Source organism: Heptranchias perlo, chromosome 1 (assembly GCF_035084215.1).
Source record: "Heptranchias perlo isolate sHepPer1 chromosome 1, sHepPer1.hap1, whole genome shotgun sequence".
Lineage (NCBI taxonomy): Eukaryota > Metazoa > Chordata > Chondrichthyes > Hexanchiformes > Hexanchidae > Heptranchias > Heptranchias perlo.
The window spans coordinates 162,058,005-162,080,903 of NC_090325.1; the positions used below are offsets into that span (position 1 = coordinate 162,058,005).

General features: G+C 45.5%; 1 protein-coding gene across 1 annotated transcript; it reads right to left on the reverse strand.

Moving 5' to 3' along the window:
* Nucleotides 1-328: 328 nt before the first annotated feature.
* LOC137301202 (interleukin-8-like) lies at nt 329-22,039 on the reverse strand. Its single transcript, XM_067970698.1, has 4 exons — nt 21,912-22,039; nt 16,617-16,752; nt 16,412-16,495; nt 329-588 (listed from the first exon to the last, which is right to left on the reverse strand). Exons 1-4 carry the CDS (start codon nt 21,973-21,975, stop codon nt 549-551), a joined length of 324 nt encoding a protein of 107 aa, XP_067826799.1. The 5' UTR covers nt 21,976-22,039; the 3' UTR covers nt 329-548.
* Nucleotides 22,040-22,899: the final 860 nt, after the last annotated feature.

The following is a 22,899-nucleotide window of genomic DNA, read 5'->3' on the forward strand; positions in this document are numbered from 1 at the left end:
TTTGGAACAGAATAGCACAGAAAGAAAAAAAAACTTCTTCCACTGCACTGCTAGGAGACAGCTGGAAGATCTGGGACGTGGACTGGGAGTTTCCGCAGACCTTTGGCCAAGGCAGAACCCCTATCTGCCCCAGCCATGGTCTACTGCATCAGAGGGGGTGGGGCCCGGAGTCAGTTCACACTTGTGAAGAACGCTACCACCAGACAGTCTGGAACTCAGTTGATGTATTTCCCTTTAAAAATGTCCTCTGAGACCCTTTAAATCCTAATTCTAGCAATAAAAAATGCAAGTTAAAATTGAATATAAACAAATACCTAATTTTTGTCACAATCACAAGCATTTTATTTAATTAGCTCGATATAAAATATACCAGTGAACTAATGAGGTAAAAGTGTGGACCACATTCAATGGTGTACAGGTGAGCAGCTGATTGTTCTTCACTGTAGATGTTATCCTTACATTGAGAGTAATTTGAAAAGCCTGTGCAAGATATGTGTGAATTCCCAGCATAGTGAGGATATGTTTCAGTTTGCTGACAGTCTGTGGTATTATTCTTTCTTTGAGTGAACTTTATTAGTCTTCTTAGAACTATAAAAGACAAAATAAAAGTTGGTGAATTTTCAGTACATGCTGAAACCATAGAAGAATACAAATATGAAGATTTGAATATAAAACACAACTGTATGATGAGCCCCATTGGAGCTGCTTGTTATTGGTTGGGCTTTCTTCTGCTGGTCTGGTGCGGTTTTTACGAATGGCTGAGCTGACCATGATGACAGCTCCCCTCTCCAAACAATGTTGTTGGTGTTTCCATGGTGCTGAAGTCTAGGGTTTTCACCCGTGTTACACACCATTTTATCAGGTAACCAAAGCAGTAACCAAGGACGTAAACCACACACAATGATCAAAACACACTTGCACATTTTGCTTTCCATCTTACCATTTTAACAACAAATGTATAAAAAATTTAAAATACACATGCATATGCCATGCAAATATAAGCATTGAACTCATATGCCCAACGATGGTATCTATTACTCAATTTTTGTTTACTAATGAAAAATACAATTAGCCACATCTGGATTCCCAATTAGCCATATGTGGATAGCTGTTAATAGGAACATAGGAACAGGAGTAGGCCATTCAGCCCCTCGTGCCTGCTCCACCATTTGATAAGATCACGCCTGATCTGTGATCTAACTCTATATACCCGCTTTTGGCCCATATCCCTTAATACCTTTGGCTGCCAAAAAGCTATCTATCTCAGATTTAAATTTAGCAATTGAGCTAGTATCAATTGCCATTTGCTGAAGAGAGTTCCAAACTTCTACCACCCTTTGTGTGTAGAAATGTTTTCGAATCTTGCTCCTGAAAGGTCAGGCTCTAATTTTTAGACTACTCCTAGAATCCCCAACCAGTGGAAATAGGGTGGATAGAGAGAAACTATCTGTTCCCTTTAACATCTTATAAACTTCGGTCAGATCACCCCTTAACCTTCTAAACTCTAGAGAATACAACCCCAATTTGTGTAATCTCGTCTCGTAACTTAACCCTTGAAGTCCAGGTATCATTCTAGTAAACCTACGCTGCACTCCCTCCAAGGCCAATATGTCCTTCCAAAGGTGCGGTGCCCAGAACTGCTCACAGTACTCCAGGTGCGGACTAACCAGGGTTTTGTACAGCTGCAGCATAACTTCTGCCCCCTTGTACTCTAGTCCTCTAGATACAAAGGCCAGCATTCCATTAGCCTCATTGATTACTTTCTGCACCTGTTTATGTTACTTCAATGATCTATGTACCTGTACCCCTAGGTCCCTTTGGACATCCACTGTTTTTAACTTTTTACCATTTAGAAAGTACCCTGTCTATCCTTTTTTGATCCAAAGTGGATGACCTCATATTTGTCTACATTGAATTCCATTTGCCATAGTTTTGCCCATTCACCTAATCTATCAATATCGCTTTGTAATTTTATGTTTTCATCTACACTGCTTACAATGCCACCAATCTTTGTAAGGAATCTTACAACACCAGGTTATAGTCCAACAAATTTATTTTAAAATCACAAGCTTTCGGAGATTATCTCCTTCGTCAGATGAATGAATGAAAAGGTTCTCAAATCGCATATCTTATACGATGTTGGGACAGCATCACACCAATCAAAAGGTGTCGTTGTTATTCAAACAGGCCAGTCACGGAGAACAGCACGTCCCAGTACACTCGATATACATTGTGTCTTTTACACAGGCAGGCAGAAAGAAACTCAAAATGGCAGAGAGAGAGAGAGAGAGAGAATTTTTAAAAACATATAAATTTTTTCCCCCTTTTTGCTGGTGGGGTTACGTGTAGCGTGACATGAACCCAAGATCCCGGTTGAGGCCGTCCTCATGGGTGCGGAACTTGGCTATCAACTTCTGCTCGACGATTTTGCGTTGTCGTGTGTCTCGAAGGCCGCCTTGGAGAACGCTTACCCGAAGATCGGTGGCTGAATGTCCTTGACTGCTAAAGTGTTCCCCGACTGGGAGGGAACCCTCCTGTTTGGCGATTGTTGCGCGGTGTCCGTTCATCCGTTGTCGCAGCGTCTGCATGGTCTCGCCAATGTACCATGCTCCGGGGCATCCTTTCCTGCAACGTATGAGGTAAACAACGTTGGCCGAGTCACAGGAGTATGTACCATGTACCTGGTGGGTGGTGTCATCGATGACGACGAACACCTCGCTAAGGCCATCCCCACGCCTCCACTGCTCGCCTTTAAACAGCCACCCAACCTCAAACAGACCATCGTTCGCAGCAAGTTACCCAGTTTTCAGGAGAACAGCGTCCACGACACCACACAACCCTGCCACGGCAACCTCTGCAAGACTTGCCAGATCATCGACACGGATACCACCATCACACGAGAGGACACCACCCACCAGGTACATGGTTCATACTCCTGTGACTCGGCCAACGTTGTTTACCTCATACGTTGCAGGAAAGGATGCGCCGGAGCATGGTACATTGGCGAGACCATGCAGACGCTGCGACAACGGATGAACGGACACCGCGCAACAATCGCCAAACAGGAGGGTTCCCTCCCAGTCGGGGAACACTTTAGCAGTCAAGGACATTCAGCCACCGATCTTCGGGTAAGCGTTCTCCAAGGCGGCCTTCGAGACACACGACAACGCAAAATCGTCGAGCAGAAGTTGATAGCCAAGTTCCGCACCCATGAGGACGGCCTCAACCGGGATCTTGGGTTCATGTCACGCTACACGTAACCCCACCAGCAAAAAGGGGGAAAAAATTTATATGTTTTTAAAAATTCTCTCTCTCTCTCTCTCTGCCATTTTGAGTTTCTTTCTGCCTGCCTGTGTAAAAGACACAATGTATATCGAGTGTACTGGGACGTGCTGTTCTCCGTGACTGGCCTGTTTGAATAACAACGACACCTTTTGATTGGTGTGATGCTGTCCCAACATCGTATAAGATATGCGATTTGAGAACCTTTTCATTCATTCATCTGACGAAGGAGATAATCTCCGAAAGCTTGTGATTTTAAAATAAATTTGTTGGACTATAACCTGGTGTTGTAAGATTCCTTACATTTGTCCACCCCAGTCCATCACCGGCATCTCCACATCACCAATCTTTGTGTCATCGGCAAACTTAGATATGAGACTTTTTATGCCTTCATCTAAGTTGTTAATAAATATTGTGAATAATTGAGGCCGCATGCATTGGACAACTCCGTACTAAAGTACAGACTGGGACAAAGTGCTTGAGAAACATATAATCCATGAAAGATATGGAGGTACAATTAGGCTAAGCTGGGTAAGCAATGTCTTGCAGACTTGAAAAGTCACATCATGTCACTCAGTGCTCAGATGGGACCAAGTGGTGGGGTGCCTTATGGATTTGACAGATTTTAGTTGCAGCAACCCTGTAGGCCCCAACACTTTTCAGTAAGGAGAACAAGCTTGTATTTACATAACACTATCACAACTCAGAAATCTTCCAAAGTGCCTCATATAGAATGAATTTCAGTCAGTGTTGTTGTAGACAAAAGGCGGTAGCTATTTTGGGCACAGCAATGAGATGAATGGCCAGTCAATTGTTTTGGGTGGTGTTGGTTGAAGGAAGAATGTTGGACAGAACACTAGGCAAACTCTCTGCTCCTCTTCAAATAGTATCATGGGATTGCTAACATCGACCTGAAGTAGCAGATGAGATAGTGGTTGACATTTCCGACAAAAAAATAGCCGCATGATGTCACAGCACTCCCTTGTTACTGCACTTAATTGTCAACATAAATAATGTGCACAATTTCTAAACTAGGGAGTAGTCCTACCAACTGATTAAGGTGACACATAACAATAGCAGTTATGCAGAGTCTGCTGTGAATAAGAGCAAAGCAAGATTGAGGTTCTGCGTTGGAAGGAATTATTGAAAACCTAGAGATAGATTTGGAATACATATATGACAAAGATAGAACAGGAATAAAAATTCTCAATTGGGGAAAGGCCAATTTTACTAAGCTAAGTGATTTAGCAAAAGTGGACTGGAAACAGCTACTTCAAGATAAATCAGTGTCAGAGCAGTGGGAGGCATTCAAGGGAAAGATAGTGAGGGTTCAGAACAAATATGTCCCCACAAAGACAAAGGGTGGGACTGCCAAGTCTAGAGCCCTCTGGATGACAAGGAGTATACAGGGTAGGGTACGGCAAAAAAAAGGAAGCTTGTCAGATACTGAGAGCTCAATACTGCAGAAAGTCTAGAGGAGTATAGAAAGTGCAGGGATGAAATTAAAAAGGAAATTAGGAAAGCAAAAAGAGGGCATGCAAAAAGTACTGGCAAGTAAAATCAAGAAAAACCGAAAGATGTTTTATAAATACATAAAAAGAGCAAGAGAATAAGGAAAGAATAGGGCCTATTAGAAACCAAAGAGGTAACCCATGTGTGGAGGCGGAAGATGTGGGTACGTTTCTAAATGAATACTTTGCGTCTGTCTTCACAAAACAGGGGGACGTGCAGACACTGTAGTTAAGGAGGAGGAGTGTGAAAGATTGGATGGGATAAACATAATGTGGAGATGCCGGTGATGGACTGGGGTTGACAATTGTAAACAATTTTACAACACCAAGTTATAGTACAACAAATTTATTTTAAATTCCACAAGCTTTCGGAGGCTTCCTCCTTCCTCAGGTGGTGTGGAAATGAAATTTTCGAATCCTTTGCATTTGAAAATCACAGAACAATGCCTGGTGATTACTGCCCGTTGCCAAGGCAATCACAGTGAGCAGACAGAGAGGTGTCACCTAAAAGGCCACCGAATATACAAACCCTCAAAAAAAAAAGAGACAGAAGGAAGACAGTCAATGACCCGTTATATTAAAAACAGATAACATTTGTTCGCTGGTGGGGTTACGTGTAGTGTGACATGAACCCAAGATCCCGGTTGAGGCCGTCCTCATGGGTGCGGAACTTGGCTATCAATTTCTGCTCGACGATTTTGCATTGTCGTGTGTCTCGAAGGCCGCCTTGGAGTATGCTTACCCGAAGGTCGGTGGCTGAATGTCCATGACTGCTGAAGTGTTCCCCGACAGGGAGAGAACCCTCCTGTTTGGCGATTGTTGCGCGGTGTCCGTTCATCCGTTGTCGCAGCGTCTGCATGGTCTCGCCAATGTACCATGCTCTGGGGCATCCTTTCCTGCAACGTATGAGGTAGACAACGTTGGCCGAGTCACAGGAGTATGAACCGTGCACCTGGTGGGTGGTGTCCTCTCGTGTGATGGTGGTATCTGTGTCGATGATCTGGCATGTCTTGCAGAGGTTACCGTGGCAGGGTTGTGTGGTGTCGTGGACGCTGTTCTCCTGAAAGCTGGGTAATTTGCTGCGAACGATGGTTTGTTTGAGGCTGGGTGGCTGTTTAAAGGCGAGTAGTGGAGGTGTGGGGATGGCCATAGCGAGGTGTTCGTCATCATTGATGACATGTTGAAGGCTGCGGAGAACATGGCGTAGTTTCTCCGCTCCGGGGAAGTACTGGACGACGAAGGGTACTCTGTTGGTTGCGTCCCGTGTTAGTCTTCTGAGGAGGTCTACGCGATTTTTCACTGTGGCCCGTAGGAACTGTCGATCGATGAGTCGAGCATCATATCCCGTTCTTACTAGGGCGTCTTTCAGCGTCTGTAGGTGTCCATCACGTTCCTCCTCGTCTGAGCAGACCCTGTGTATTCGCAGGGCCTGTCCATAGGGGATGGCCTCTTTGACGTGGTTAGGGTCGAAGCTGGAAAAGTGGAGCATCGTGAGGTTGTCCGTGGGCTTGCGGTAGAGTGAGGTGCTGAGGTGCCCGTCTTTGATGGAGATTCGTGTGTCCAAGAAAGAAACTGATTCTGAGGAGTAGTCCATGGTGAGCTTGATGGTGGGATGGAACTTGTTGATGTTATCGTGTAGTCTCTTTAGTGATTCCTCACCGTGGGTCCATAGGAAGAAAATGTCGTCGATGTATCTGGTGTATAGTGTTGGTTGGAGGTCCTGTGCAGTGAAGAAGTCGTGCTCGAATTTGTGCATGAAAATGTTGGCGTATTGGGGTGCGAATTTGGTCCCCATGGCTGTTCCGTGTGTTTGGGTAAAGAACTGGTTATTGAAGGTGAAGACATTGTGATCCAGGATGAAGCGGATGAGTTGTAGGATGGCGTCTGGAGATTGGCTGTTGTTGGTGTTGAGTATTGATGCTGTCGCAGCGATGCCGTCATCGTGGGGGATACTGGTGTAGAGTGCCGAGACGTCCATCATGGTGAGAAGTGTTCCTGGTTCAACAGGTACGTGGGTACTGAGTTTTTGTAGAAAGTCTGTAGTGTCGCGACAGAAGCTGGGGGTTCCCTGCACGATGGGTTTCAGGATGCCCTCGATGTATCCAGAGAGGTTCTCACACAGGGTTCCGTTGCCTGATACGATAGGACGTCCGGGTGTGTTGGCTTTGTGTATCTTTGGGAGGCAGTAGAAGTCTCCCACGCGGGGAGTACGTGGGATGAGAGTGCGTAGGATGTTTTGAAGGTCTGGATCAAAGGTCTTGATCAGTTTGTTGAGCTGGTGGGTGTGTTCTTTGGTCGGGTCTGTGGGTAACCGTCTGTAGTGTTCCTGGTTGTCCAGTTGTCGGTATGCTTCTTTGCAATAGTCCGTTCTGTTCTGTATGACGATGGCTCCTCCTTTGTCTGCTGGTTTGATGATGATGTTGCGGTTGGTCTTGAGAGCTTTGATGGCGTTGCGTTGTGCTCGGGTGACATTCTGGACTGTCTTCCGAGTGCGGCTGATGAATCTGGCATAGACGCATTTCCTGACAGCTTGAGCATACATGTCAAGCTGAGGGCAGCGACCCTCTGGAGGAGTCCAGTGAGACTCTTTCCTCTTCGGTTGCTGTACCGCGGATCCCTCTGTCTGGATACATCGAGGGCATCCTGAAACCCATCGTGCAGGGAGCCCCCAGCTTCTGTCGCGACTCTACAGACTTTCTACAAAAACTCAGTACCCATGGACCTGTTGAACCAGGAACACTTCTCACCACGATGGACGTCTCGGCACTCTACACCAGTATCCCCCACGATGACGGCATCGCTGCGACAGCATCAATACTCAACACCAACAACAGCCAATCTCCAGACGCCATCCTACAACTCATCCGCTTCATCCTGGATCACAATGTCTTCACCTTCAATAACCAGTTCTTTACCCAAACACACGGAACAGCCATGGGGACCAAATTCGCACCCCAATATGCCAACATTTTCATGCACAAGTTCGAGCACGACTTCTTCACTGCACAGGACCTCCAACCAACACTATACACCAGATACATCGACGACATTTTCTTTCTATGGACCCACGGTGAGGAATCACTAAAGAGACTACACGATAACATCAACAAGTTCCATCCCACCATCAAGCTCACCATGGACTACTCCTCAGAATCAGTTTCTTTCTTGGACACACGAATCTCCATCAAAGACGGGCACCTCAGCACCTCACTCTACCGCAAGCCCACGGACAACCTCACGATGCTCCACTTTTCCAGCTTCCACCCTATCCACGTCAAAGAGGCCATCCCCTATGGACAGGCCCTGCGAATACACAGGGTCTGCTCAGACGAGGAGGAACGTGATGGACACCTACAGACACTGAAAGACGCCCTAGTAAGAACGGGATATGATGCTCGACTCATCGATCGACAGTTCCGACGGGCCACAGCGAAAAATCGCGTAGACCTCCTCAGGAGACTAACATGGGACGCAACCAACAGAGTACCCTTCGTCGTCCAGTACTTCCCCGGAGCGGAGAAACTACGCCATGTTCTCCGCAGCCTTCAACATGTCATCAATGATGACGAACACCTCGCTATAGCCATCCCCACACCTCCACTACTCGCCTTTAAACAGCCACCCAACCGCAAACAAACCATCGTTCGCAGCAAATTACCCAGCTTTCAGGAGAACAGCGTCCACGACACCACACAACCCTGCCACGGTAACCTCTGCAAGACATGCCAGATCATCGACACAGATACCACCATCACACGAGAGGACACCACCCACCAGGTGCACGGTTCATACTCCTGTGACTCGGCCAACGTTGTCTACCTCAGGAAAGGATGCCCCAGAGCATGGTACATTGGCGAGACCATGCAGACGCTGCGACAACGGATGAACGGACACCGCGCAACAATCGCCAAACAGGAGGGTTCTCTCCCTGTCGGGGAACACTTCAGCAGTCATGGACATTCAGCCACCGACCTTCGGGTAAGCATACTCCAAGGCGGCCTTCGAGACACACGACAACGCAAAATCGTCGAGCAGAAATTGATAGCCAAGTTCCGCACCCATGAGGACGGCCTCAACCGGGATCTTGGGTTCATGTCACACTACACGTAACCCCACCAGCGAACAAATGTTATCTGTTTTTAATATAACGGGTCATTGACTGTCTTCCTTCTCTCTCTCTTTTTTTTTTGAGGGTTTGTATATTCGGTGGCCTTTTAGGTGACACCTCTCTGTCTGCTCACTGTGATTGCCTTGGCAACGGGCAGTAATCACCAGGCATTGTTCTGTGATTTTCAAATGCAAAGGATTCGAAAATTTCATTTCCACACCACCTGAGGAAGGAGGAAGCCTCCGAAAGCTTGTGGAATTTAAAATAAATTTGTTGGACTATAACTTGGTGTTGTAAAATTGTTTACAAGGGATAAACATAGTGAGAGAGGAAGTATTAAAAGGGTTTAGCATCTTTGAAAGTAGATAAATTACCAGGCCCGGATGTAATGTATCCCAAGCTGTTACGAGAAGCAAGGGAGGAAATAGCAGAGGCTCTGACCATCATTTTCCAATCCTCCCTGGCTACAGGCGTGGTGCTGGAGGATTGGGGGACTGCTAACATTGTACCATTGTTTAAAAAGGGAGAAAGAGATAGACCGACTCGGTGGTGGGCAAATTATTGGATTCTGAGGGGCAGCATAAATCATCATTTAGAAAGGCACGGGGTAATTCAAGGACTGTCAGCATGGATTTGTTAAGGGAAGGTCATGTCTAACGAACTTGATTGAATTTTTTGATCAGGTAACGAGGCTCAATGAGGGTAACCAGGTACGGTAGCATAGTGGTTATGTTACTAGACTTGTAATCCAGAGGCCTGGACTAATAATCCAGAATCATCAGTTCAAATCCTATCATGGCAGCTGGGGAATTTAAATTCAATTAATTAAATAAAATCTGGAATTAAAAAAAAGCTAGTAATAGTGGCCATGAAACTACCGGATTGTTGTTAAAAACCCACCTGGTTCACTAATGCCCTTTAGGGAAGGAAATCTGCTGTCCTTACCAATCTAGCTTATATGTGACTCCAGACCCACAGCAATGTGGTTGATTCTTAACTGCCCTCTGAAATGGCCCAGCAAGCCACTTAGTTGTACAATCTCGTGACAAAAAGTCATAGTAAGAATAAAACCTGACGGACTTCCCGGCATCGGACCACCTGACATGACAAAGGCAAACCAAGCCCAGTCAACCCTGCAAAGTCCTCCTCATTAACATCTGCGGACTTGTGCCAAAATTCAGAGAGCTGTCCCACAGATGAGTCAAGCAACAGCCTGATATAGCCATACTCACAAAATTTTTTTTTTTTTTATTCGTTCACGGGATGTGGGCGTCGCTGGCAAGGCCGGCATTTATTGCCCATTCTAATTGCCCTCGAGAAGGTGGTGGTGAGCCGCCTTCTTGAACCGCTGCAGTCCGTGTGGTGACGGTTCTCCCACAGTGCTGTTAGGAAGGGAGTTCCAGGATTTTGACCCAGCGACAATGAAGGAACGGCGATATATTTCCAAGTCGGGATGGTGTGTGACATGGAGGGGAACGTGCAGGTGGTGTTGTTCCCATGCGCCTGCTGCTCTTGTCCTTCTAGGTGGTAGAGGTCGCGGGTTTGGGAGGTGCTGTCGAAGAAGCCTTGGCGAGTTGCTGCAGTGCATCCTGTGGATGGTGCACACTGCAGCCACAGTGCGCCGGTGGTGAAGGGAGTGAATGTTTAGGGTGGTGGATGGGGTGCCAATCAAGCGGGCTGCTTTATCTTGGATGGTGTCGAGCTTCTTGAGTGTTGTTGGAGCTGCACTCATCCAGGCAAGTGGAGAGTATTCCATCACACTCCTGACTTGTGCCTTGCAGATGGTGGAAAGGCTTTGGGGAGTCAGGAGGTGAGTCACTCGCCGCAGAATACCCAGCCTCTGACCTGCTCTCGTAGCCACAGTATTTATATGGCTGGTCCAGTTAAGTTTCTGGTCAATGGTGACCCCCAGGATGTTGATGGTGGGGGATTCGGCGATGGTAATGCCGTTGAATGTCAAGGGGAGGTGGTTAGACTCTCTCTTGTGGGAGATGGTCATTGCCTGGCACTTATCTGGCGCGAATGTTACTTGCCACTTATCAGCCCAAGCCTGGATGTTGTCCAGGTCTTGCTGCATGCAGGCTCGGACTGCTTCATTATCTGAGGGGTTGCGAATGGAACTGAACACTGTGCAGTCATCAGCGAACATCCCCATTTCTGACCTTATGATGGAGGGAAGGTCATTGATGAAGCAGCTGAAGATGGTTGGGCCGAGGACACTGCCCTGAGGAACTCCTGCAGCAAATGTCCCAGATTGTTCCATCACCATCCCTGGGTATGTCCTGTCCCATCGGCAGAACAGACCCAGCAGAGGTGGCGGTACAGTGATATACAGTCAGGAGGGAGTGGCCCTGGGAGTCCTCAACATTGACTCCAGACCACATGAAATCTCATGCCATCAGGTCAAACATGGGCAAGGAAACCTCCTGCTGATTACCGTCTACTGCCCTCCCTCAGCTTGTGAATCAGTCCTCCTCCATGTTGAGCACTACTTGAAGGAAACACCGAGGGTAGCAAGGGCACAGAATGTACTCTGGGTGGGGGACATCAATGTCCATCACCAAGAATGGCTCGGTAGCACCACCGCTGGCCAAGTCCTGAAGGACATAGCTGCCAGACTGGGCCGTGGCAGGTGGTGATCGAACTAACACGAGGGAAAAATCTACTTGACCTCGTCCTCACCAATCTACCTGTCGCAGATGCATCTAAGGACATCATCCGACGTGTTGTGTGGCACTACCACCGTGTTAAATGGGATAGATTCAGAACAGATCTAGCAGCTCAAAACTGTGCATCCATGTGATGCTGTGGGCCATCAGCAGCAGCAGATGTGTATTCCAGCACAATCTGTAACCTCATGGCCCGGCATATTCCTCACTCTACCATTACCAACAAGCCAGGGGATCAACCCTGCTTCAATGAGGAGTGTACAGGAGCAGCACCAGGCGTACCTAAAAATGAGGTGCCAACCTGGTGAAGCTACAACTCAGGACTACATGCATGCTAAACAGCGGAAGCAACATGCTATAGACAGAGCTAAGCGATTCCACAACCAACGGATCAGATCAAAGCTCTGCAGTCCTGCCACATCCAGTCGTGAATGGTGGTGGACAATTAAACAGCTAATGGGAGGAGAAGGCTCTGTAAACATCCCCATCCTCAATGATGGCGGAGTCCAGCACGTGAGTGCTAAAAACAAGGCTGAAGTGTTTGCAACCATCTTCAGCCAGAAGTACCGAGTAGATGATCATCTTGGCCTCCTCCCGATATCCCCACCATCACAGTAGCCAGTCTTCAGCCAATTCAATTCACTCCACGTGATATCAAGAAACGGCTGAGTGCACTGGATACAGCAAAGGCTATGGGCCCCAACAACATCCCAGCTGTAGTGCTGAAGACTTGTGCTCCAGAACTAGCCGCGCCTCGAGCCAAACTGTTCCATTGCAGCTACAACACTGGCATCTACCCGACAATGTGGAAAATTGCCCAGGTATGTCCTATCCACAAAAAGCAGGACAAATTGAATCCGGCCAATTACCACCCCAGTCTACTCTCAATCATCAGCAAAGTGATGGAAGGTGTCGTCGACAGTGCTATCAAGCGACACTCACTCACCAATAACCTGCTCACCGATGCTCAGTTTGGGTTCCGCCAGGACAACTCAGCTCCAGACCCCATTACAACCTTGGTCCAAACATGGACAAAAGAGCTGAATTCCAGAGGTAAGGGGAGAATAACTGCCCTTGATATCAAGGCAACATTTGACAGAGTGTGGCACCAAGGAGCCCTAGTAAAATTGAAGTCAATGGGAATCAGGGGGTAAACTCTCCAGTGGCTGGAGTCATACCTAGCACAAAGGAAGATGGTAGTGGTTGTTGGAGGCCAATCATCTCAGCCCCAGGACATTGCTGCAGGAGTTCTTCAGGGCAGTGACAAGGCCCAACCATCTTCAGCTGCTTCATCAATGACCTTCCCTCCATCATAAAAGGTCAGAATGGGACGTTCGCTGATGAATGCACAGTGTTCAGTTCCATTTGCAACCCCTCAGATAATGAAGCAGTCAGTGTCCGCATGCAGCAAGACCTGGACAACATCCAGGCTTGGGCTGATAAGTGGCAAGTAACAATCACGCCAGACAAGTGCCAGGCAATGACCATCTCCAACAAGAGAGAGTCTAACCACCTCCCCATGACATTCAACGGCATTAGCATCACAGAATCCCCCACCATCAATATCCTGGGGGTCACCATTGACCAGAAACTTAACTGGACCAGCCACATAAATACTGTGGCTACAAGAGCAGGTCAGAGGCTGGGTATTCTGTGGTGAGTGACTCACCTCCTGACTCCTCAAAGCCTTTCCACCATCTACAAGGCACAAGTCAGGAGTGTGATGGAATACTCTCCACTTGCCTGGACGAGTGCAGCTCCAACAACACTCAAGAAGCTCGACACCATTCAGGACAAAGCAGCCCGCTTGATTGGTACCCCATCCATCACCCTAAACATTCACTCCCTTCACCATCGGCGCACTGTGGCTGCAGCATGTACCATCCACAGGATGCAATGCAGCAACTCGCCAAGGCTCCTTGGACAGCTCCTCCCAAACCCACGACCTCTACCACCTAGAAGGACAAGGGTAGCAGGCGCATGGGAACAACACCACCTGTACGTTCCCCTCCAAGTCACACACCATCCCGACTTGGAAATATACCGCTGTTCCTTCATCATCACTGGGTCAAAATCCTGGAACTCCCTACCTAACAGCACTGTGGGAGAACCTTCACCACATGGACTGCAGCGGTTCAAGGCGGCAGCTCACCACCACCTTCTCAAGGGCAATTGGGGATGGGCAATAAATGCTGGCCTTGCCAGCAACGCCCACATCCAATGAACAAATTTTTAAATAAATGTAGTCTACATGGATTTTAGCAAGGCTTTTGACAAGGTCCCACCTGGCAGACTGGTCAAAAATGTAAAAGCCCAGGGAAAGTTGTTAGTTGGATCCAAAATTGGCTCAGTGGCAGGAAACAAAAGGTAATGTTTGTTGGGTGTTCTTGTGGCTGGAATGCTGTTTCCAGCGGTGTTCCGCAAGGCTCAGTACTAGGTCCCTTGCGTTTTGTGGTGTATATTGATGATTTGTACTTGAATGTGGGGCGAGGGGCTTGATCAAGAAGTTTGCAGATGATACAAAAATTGGTCATGTGGTTGATTGTGAGGAGGAAAGCTGTGGACTGCAGGAAGATATCAATGGGCTGGTCAGATGGGCAGAAAAGTGACAAATGGAATTCAATCCAGAGAAGTGTGAAGTAATGTATTTGGGGAGGGCAAACAAGGCAAGGGAGTGCACAATAAATGGGAGGTTACTGAGAGCTGTGGAGGAACAAAGGAACCTTGGAGTGCATGACCACGGATCCCTGAAGGTAGCAGGACAGGGCAGCCGAGGCATGGAATATAAGAGCAGGAAGGTTATGCTAGAACTGTATAAAACACTAGTTAGGCCACAGCTTGAGTACTGGATACAGTTCTATTCACCACATTACAGGAAAGATTTGATTGCACTAGAGAGGGTACAGAAGAGATTTACAAGGATGTTGTCAGGGCTGGAGAATTTTAGCTATGAGAAAAGATTGGATAGGCTGGTGTTGTTTTCTTTGGAACAAAGGAGACTGAGGGGAGATTTAATTGGAGGTATATAAAATTATGACGGGACGAGATAGAGTGGATAGGGAGGACCTATTTCCCTTAGCAGAGAGGTCAGTGACCAAGGGGATTAGAAGGGAGCTGAGGAGAAATGTTTTCACCCAGAGGGTGGTGGGGGTCTGGAACTCACTGCCTGAAAGGGTGGTGGAGGCAGAAACCCTCAACTCATTTACAAAGTACTTGGATGTGCACTTGAAGTGCCGTAACCTACAGGGCTACGGACCAAGCGCTGGAAAGTGGAATTAAGCTGGATAGCTCTTTTTCGGTCGGCACGGTCATGATGGGCCGAATGGCCTATGTCTGTGCTGTAACTTTATGATCCTATGAAGACTTAACTGTTGGTTTTATCAATTCTACCATTGAATATAAAGGCCTGGCTCACTCCAATTAAGGTCAGCTAACTCAGCACAGACCAGGGATTGAACTTGGGATCTTTCTAGTCTTTATAGCTGATTAGCTCATTGAAAAGCACATTTATCATCAGAACCATCAAGGGTGAGTAGCTGGAATGTAAATTCAAACCTTTATTATGCATATACAGTTTTTTGTTTAAAACTTGCTGTTTGCAACTTTCTTTTTGGTAGCTTCCCAATGATCAGGGAAAGTCCATACAGGTTAGTGTTAGCAAAACTTCTTACTGCCTATATGGAAATAGATGGGGTCACTTTGGCTGCTCATCCCAATGATGGCCATCTTTTTTGGGCTACTGTTGCCTCTTAAGGCATACTAAGGCAGTTACACTGGAGGTGGAGTTTTTGAGATGTCAAGGCTCGGCTGTTAGAGATACAGCTAAAACTATCTGCATTCCCCACTGCTTATAGCGGGTGTGTTGGTGTTAACGCGATTTTCCCATTATACGCCTTGGGCGATAAAACCAAAAAGCGAAGCATATTTAAAAAAAAAACAAACAGGAAATCTCATTTAGCAGCTGCCTCTCCTAATTATTAGCAGTTGCATCTTGAATCTCATCACTAAGGTAGTCGCACTTTAACATGGTGTGAACAGCTAACGGAAACTGCTTGAAGACCTGACTGCCTGAAATTAGCAGAACCTTTTAAATGGGTAAGTACTGGATAAGTACTTATTGAACTGCCCAAAATAGTCGGCTTGCTTAATGTTATAAGTGGTGCCTTTTTGATTGACTCCTATGCTACTGGCAAATGGTTAGTGCTATTTGCCCGATTATAGGTAGCTGCCTGCGGTAAGTGGTGGGGACTGGACATGATAGAACCAGCACTGCTACATTTACATTAAGAATTTACCACAGAAGGCAGCAGCACTTTTCCAGTTAACTCCTAATATTAATGGAATGTAAGATGTTGAGCTGTATTAGGGATCAGCTAATTGTTGGAACAGAGGTATTTATGTGCGGTGTGTTCGACAATATTTGCTATAGTGGAGCCCCATGGAAATGAGTTTGGCAATATGTATTGTTAAGTCAATGCATATCATATTATATTTCAATGGTTGGCAGCTATTGTTTACACTGAGAAACCAAGGTCAAGACAAGATTGAAAACAATAGGAGACAAGGCAAATTGTGAGTCCGTGCTTAAGAGGCATTTCGTCACTTCTAGGCTTTTGCTGCAAAGAACTGTATTCATCGGTGTCTCATACTAAGTCTGGACTATGTAAAAGGGACGAATAGTTAGGTGAGCATAAAAGTAAACTGTATAACTACAGGCTGTTCTGGACTTCAAACTGCTAAAAGGAAAACCAGTTATACCCATGCAGAAATGGATACAAAATCAAAAGCAAAATACTGCAGATGCTGGAAATCTGAAATAAAAACAGAAAATGGATACATACACATTTGTTAGTCTGTTCAATATTGCCTTTACCCAGGATGTTTTAGGATCCAGACAGACTTGATGATTGTTTTTGAGGCGTACACTGAAATAATTAAAGAATTTTAACATTATTCAGAGTTTTCAGTCCTCTACTCTCACTATGAAGAGCAGATAACAATATATAATTAGCATGACTTACAATAATCAATGTTATTAACACTTACACGATTTCTACATTTGCACAGTGGGGGCCATTTGCAATAATTTCAATACTTTCCATACGCTTTCGAGAGATGAATTTAGAGGATGTTTTGATGCACTGACAGCGCAGGTCCATTCTCTTCCCTCCAACAGATGAAGCTGAACAATAGGAATAATATAGAACCAGTTTTTAAGTTATTTTCTTGGCCATATATATTAACTGGAACTGAAAAGCTAGACTATTTAGCAGCCAGTTAAGAAAGACAGACCATGCATTTATAAAGCACCTTATCACATCCACAGGATGTTCCAAAGTGGTTCAAATCCAATAAATTACTTTTTTGAAGTGTAGTCAATTATGTTACATAAGTAAACACAGAAGCCAATTTGCATGGCCCCACAAACAGAAAATGAGATCAGTTGATCTGCTTGTTTTTCTGATGTTTGAGGGGAAAATGTTGGCCAGGACACAGAGAACTTCCAGCCTTTGTTCAAATAGTTCAGATGACTGTTTTACATCTATCTTGAACAGGCAGACATGGTTCAGTTTAACATTTTATCCAAAAACTGCACCTCTGACGGTGCCGCGCTCCCTTAGTATCAACTAAACAAGAACTTAATAAATTTCTATTGCAATTTTCAAACTTTCATATAGAATTACATAGAATTTTACAGCAGAGAAATTGGTCTATGTAGCGTTTATGCTCCACACTATAGGCTCAATTTTGAAATGATGGCGGGTTGGTAAAGGTGCACGTGGCAAACCTGAGTAAACAAAACTTATTGTTTCCGACGTGATTGCATCGTGATTGATGATGATTAACGTGCTCTCCGGGTTTTGCGCCCGGCAGCCAGCCTGATTGACAGGCTGACTGCCATCAGGCGCTGCAACGCGAGGTTGGGGGGGTGGGGGGGAAAGATAAAAGAAATGAGACATTGTCCGCACTGGAACAGAAGATCGGGGTGAAGGGGAAAAAAAATGGGGGGAGTGAAGAGGGAGACATCAGAGCAGAGTGGAAAGGTAGATAAACGTTGTGCAATGGTTTTTGATGTACTTTATTGTGTTTCTTTTTCCCTGATCCGGCCTTCACACCTGATTTCACCAGGCATGAACCAGAAGCAGTGGGCAAGCTGCCCAGGTAAGTTAAAAATCGTTCTAGGTATGTAATCTGTCACAAGTAAAAGTGCCTTAAGTACCTCAATGGAGGTACATTTCGCTCTTTAACTCTCATCCCGCCAGCTTTAATTGCCGACGGGACTTCTGGATTCGGGACACCCACGCGCACACAGGTGCGCCCGTGGAGAACTCGGGAGTCGGCGGGTTGGAGCCGGCTTCCGAACCCGAACAGGCTTGCCCCAATTTTTGGAACCCCCACCCATCCATCCATACACATTAACAGGCAAACTCACAGGATTTGTGCAAAATGTGAAAAAAGTCACGCGTGTGCAACCTTTCCAGGATTGGGGCTGAAGGAGTTTTACTTTGAAAGTAACCAGGCTAAAATAAAGCTGGGAGTCCTTAATGCTGACAACACTTTTAAAAAAAATTGTTCTTGGGATGTAGTAAGACAGTATTTATGTCCTATCCTGATTGTTGAGTCATAAGTGCAGGAGAGGATTGGAGTCACATATAGACTAGACCAGGTAGGAGTGATAAGTTCCTATCACTGAAGGACATTAGTGAATTGGCTGAGTTATCGTGATAACTCTAATCAGATTTATTGGGAGTGAAATTGATTACTGCAGGAGAACAAATGTAAGGAATCTTACAACACCAGGTTGTAGTCCAACAATTTTATTTTAAAATCACAAGCTTTCGGAGATTATCTCCTTTGTCAGGTGAGTGAGTGAAAGGTTCTCAAATCGCATATCTTATATTAGGCTGGGACACCATCACACCAATCAAAGGTGTCGTTGGTGTTCAGACAGGTTAGCCACGGAAAACAGTAGGTCCCAGTATGCTGAATACACATTGTGTCAAATTACACAGACAGAGAGAAAGAGACCTGAAAGGCAGAGAGAGAGAGAGAGAGAATATTAAAAACAGATAACTTTTTTTTCCCCTTGCTGGTCGGGTTACGTGTAGCGTGACATGAACCCAAGATCCCGGTTGAGGCCGTCCTCATGGGTGCAGAACTTGGCTATCAATTTCTGCTCGACGATTTTGCATTGTCGTGTGTCTCGAAGGCCGCCTTAGAGAACGCTTACCTGAAGATCGGTGGCTGAATGTCCTTGACTGCTAAAGTGTTCCCCGACTGGGAGGGAACCCTCCTGTCTGGCGATTGTTGCGCGGTGTCAGGAGAACAGACAGGGGTTGCAGGAGAACAGACAGGGGATCGCTGTCTGCAATAAACCCACGCTGGTTGATTGCGATGCAGGCAGCATGTAAAATCCATGCTGCCTGCTGATGAACATAATTGGTGTGTGCAGCCAGCACTACCCGTGCTTTTCATTGGCTGCACACGAGGAAGGGGCCAGATATCGGGAGTGCACAATGCTACTTAAAGGCAGCCAGCACCTCAAAGGGGAGATGTATTATGGCTGCAAACTGAGTGGAAATCATCTGTGTGGTTAAATGGCAGAAGCTGGCAGAAAGCACGCACCATGGTACTCAGATGTTGCACAGTAGGCCTTGGTACAGGAAGTAAACAGATGGAGGGTCATTCTGTATCCCCAGGGGAACAAGAAGCCTTCCAGGCACCTGATGCCTAGGCAGTGGGAGGAGATTGCCAGTGAGATGTATGCGAGAAGCATGGTTCCTCGTACATGGATGTGGCATTAAAGTTGAGAGCTACTTTGTCCATGCCCTGGCTTGAGGCTGGCGTTGTGGTTGCAATGGGTGACATAGCTCAATAACAACCTCCTTGGTAAAGCGAAGGCGCCTCATACATTGTTCCTCACTGAAGTTGAGGTAGGAGAAGTGCTCCCTAAGGACCCTCTGTGGATATGGCCTCCTGCTGAATGCCTTGCTCCTCCTCTTTCTGGTAGCTTGTCCTGCTTTATGGTGTCTTCCTTAATGATCCCAGTCATGCTCTATTCCCAGAGGCAGTACTACCAGGCCAGCCATGTATGGAGGCAGATAATTTGTGAAGGAGACAATATCAGGAGTGCAAGAGCTTCCAGATTTCTCTCTGTGCAGACAAATTTATCTTTGAACAGTGCTAGAACTCAGCGAGAACACCTTGAAGTGTGCAGGAGGTGGTGCCTTTTGATGTTGCCAATTAAAATTGTTGTAAATTCCTCAATACATCTGGATCCTTGGATCCGAAACTTCTCTTCACAAACACAGGAGAATGGGGTAGATCTTGACTTTGTGCACGTCAGGAGTGTGAGCGCATATCTTGGATGCCATTTTGGTTTCTTGGGTGGCCGTGTAGTGCCTGAAAAACAGGCACTACATGGCCCAATTTAACTCCCATTGAGTTCAATTTCACAACTTACTGTGGTGGGATTCAAACTCATCAGCTCTAGGTGTGTGACTTGGAGGGGAACGTGCAGGTGGTGTTGTTCCCATGTGCCTGCTGCCCTTGTCCTTCTAGGTGGTAGAGGTCATGGGTTTGGGAGGTGCTATCGAAGAAGCCTTAGCGAGTTGCTGCAGTGGATCCTATGGATGGTACACACTGCAGCCACAGTGCACCGGTGGGGGAGGGAGTGAATGTTTTGGGTGGTGGATGGGGTGCCAATCAAGCGGGCTGCTTTGTGCTGGATGGTGTCGAGCTTCTTGAGTGTTGTTGGAGCTGCACTCATCCGGACAAGTGGAGAGTATTCCATCACACTCCTGACTTGTGCCTTTCTGGCCTTTAACTCTATGATGAAGACTGCACATCTGGCTCATAATGAGCGTGCCCTTCCTGCCTGCATTGTTGGTGGCATGGGTGGCTGTTTAACGCTCAAAAAACAGGTGGCTGCATAGCCAAATTTCTAGGTCACAGTTCTTTTTCTCTCTTTTCTCCCCCCCCAATTCAGCCTTTCCCCATTGACAAAATTTAAGAGAATGCCTGCTTTCCTTCATAATTAATGACTTGTTAACAAAATCACAAACTTTGAAGCCTTGTGTTTCCACAATTTCATTAGCAAGTTACAGAGACAGACATTGGGTTGGACAGTGTAACATGGGCGATAGTGAGTCGGCGGCTTGAACCCATAGAAATAAAAATCGGGAGAGATGTAAAATGGGTTGCTGACATGCTATCACCTGTTTTACACTATAGCACAAAGTCAAGATCTACCCCATTCTCCGTTTTGTTGAAAGAGAAGTTTAAGATCCAAGGTTCCGGATGATCTGTGAGGATTTAAAACAACTTTAATTGGCAACATCAAAAGAAGCAATGGCAGAAAAAATTATATAAATACGCAGTAGTAAATTGGCTACCTGATATACACCCTGTAACAAGTTAGTGTGATTTCACCCTATTATTGTTCATCAAGCAGCTCGGCAGCACTATTGCAAATGCTTTTTCATTGCCTCATCATTCGCAAGTTTATTATACCAAAAAAATAATGATGCTTTGAAAAATCTTGATGCACTAAGAGAAATTTCTGTGTCTCTCTCATTGATTTCCCCCTATTTGTGGATCTTCACTTTCTACTCTAAGCTTATTATCAGAGATGCCCACTTTTGGTTGAGGCCCTGCCTGACTTTGCAGGTGGATTTAAAAGATCCCTGTTCTCCCAACATTATGACCAACACGAACAAAAACAGATCAATTGGTTATTTACTTCATTTACTGTTTGTGGGATGCTGTAGTATATAAATTAGCTGCCATGATTGCCTAGATCAAAACAGTAACTACATTTCAAAAGTAGTTCATTAGTTGTGAAGTCCTGGGAATATAATAAGGTGCAAAATTCTCCCTTTCTTGCGTCTTGTGTTGATTCCTTTCCTTTTATCCCCAACTTTTCAACTGTGAGACAAACTTAAAGAATCTTCAGCTAACAAATAAGGAATTGCTATGATACTGATGACTGTCAAAATCTCGATTCTGAGTACATTGTAAATCACCATCACACACTCGGGTATGTTTTAAAAATGAGTGGATGGAAAATTGTGTGGGTCTGCTGAGTTCCATGCCCAAACACCCGGCAGATAAATGTCAGGAGCGCAAATTCATAAAATATACTAAGTACAATTTGTTCCATCAAAATTACCAGGAATGCTAAAGTACATTTATGATTTACTGACAACTTATCATTTTTATTTACGATATGTATGTCACATTACTAACAATCATGGATTAGAAAGATGCGGAGATGTCTAACTCAGTGATATGCATACTATCTATTTTATACAAATACTGTGCAGCTGGATCATTTCTTACCTTGTATGGAAGCCACATACAGTACAAAGAGAGTGAGGACCGTAACAGTAACTTCGCTGTTCATTGTGATTTACTTGTACGATGTTCTTTATTGTTTTAATATTGCCATCTGCGTCTAACTCTCCACTTCTCAGTTGCTGTATTTATATCCAGAAATATCTTGACTCAACAGGAAGAATGATGCTAATCTCTCAGGCAGTGATTACCAAACTAAAGCTGTGGATTCCAGAAAATATTTTAAGAATGCATGACAAACCAAACAAACATCAAATGACTTGCACTAAACCAGGTTTGATTAATAGGCCCAGTACCAAAATATAATCAATCTAGGCTGCATTTATCTATAATTTTAAAAGTCTGGAGATAACTACACACAGAAGTGGAAATTTTTTCTCTCATTAATTCATGTTGCCAATTTGTATATCCTGTTACAAATTTGCCCACCACCATGACAGATGCTGGCTGTGTGACTGATGCCCAGAGCTGCAGCCACAGCAACTAAGTTAAAAAAGCTGTTTAAATAGCTGCTAGAAGGGATCTAATCCTGTGACTGTCTAGTAATGGGTCTGCATGCATATTGTAGTATTTTCTGAATGATACTTTTATCTTCCATGGCAGCTTAGGATCTCTCACTCCCCCAGGTATAGTAATTAGGACGAGGCTTACCTTTGTGAATACTCATGTATCTCTTAAGAACATAAGAAATATTAGAAATAGGAGCAGGTGTAGGCCATATGACCCCTCAAACCTGCTCTGCCAGTCAATAAGATCATGGCTGATCTTTTACATCAACTCCACTTTCCCGCCCTAGCACTTGATTCCTTTAGGTCCAAATATCCATCGATCTCAGCCTTGAATATACTCAACGACTGAGCATCCACTCTGGGGTAAAGAATTCCAAAGATTCACAACCCTCTGAGTGAAGAAATTTTTCCTCATCTTGGTCCTAAATGGCCAACCTCTAGTTCTAGACTCTCCAGCCAGGGAA

What these genes read in the sequence shown, in the direction of transcription:
- LOC137301202 (XM_067970698.1), bottom strand. Translation starts at nt 21,975, where the DNA reads ATGAACAGCGAAGTTACTGTTACGGTCCTCACTCTCTTTGTACTGTAT. An exon ending in GTATGTGGCTTCCATACAAG is followed by an intron (nt 16,753 to 21,911) that starts GTAAGAAATGAT and finishes CCTATTGTTCAG; the next exon opens with CTTCATCTGTTGGAGGGAAG. An exon ending in TTGAACAGACTAACAAATGT is followed by an intron (nt 589 to 16,411) that starts GTATGTATCCAT and finishes TGTCTTTTATAG; the next exon opens with TTCTAAGAAGACTAATAAAG.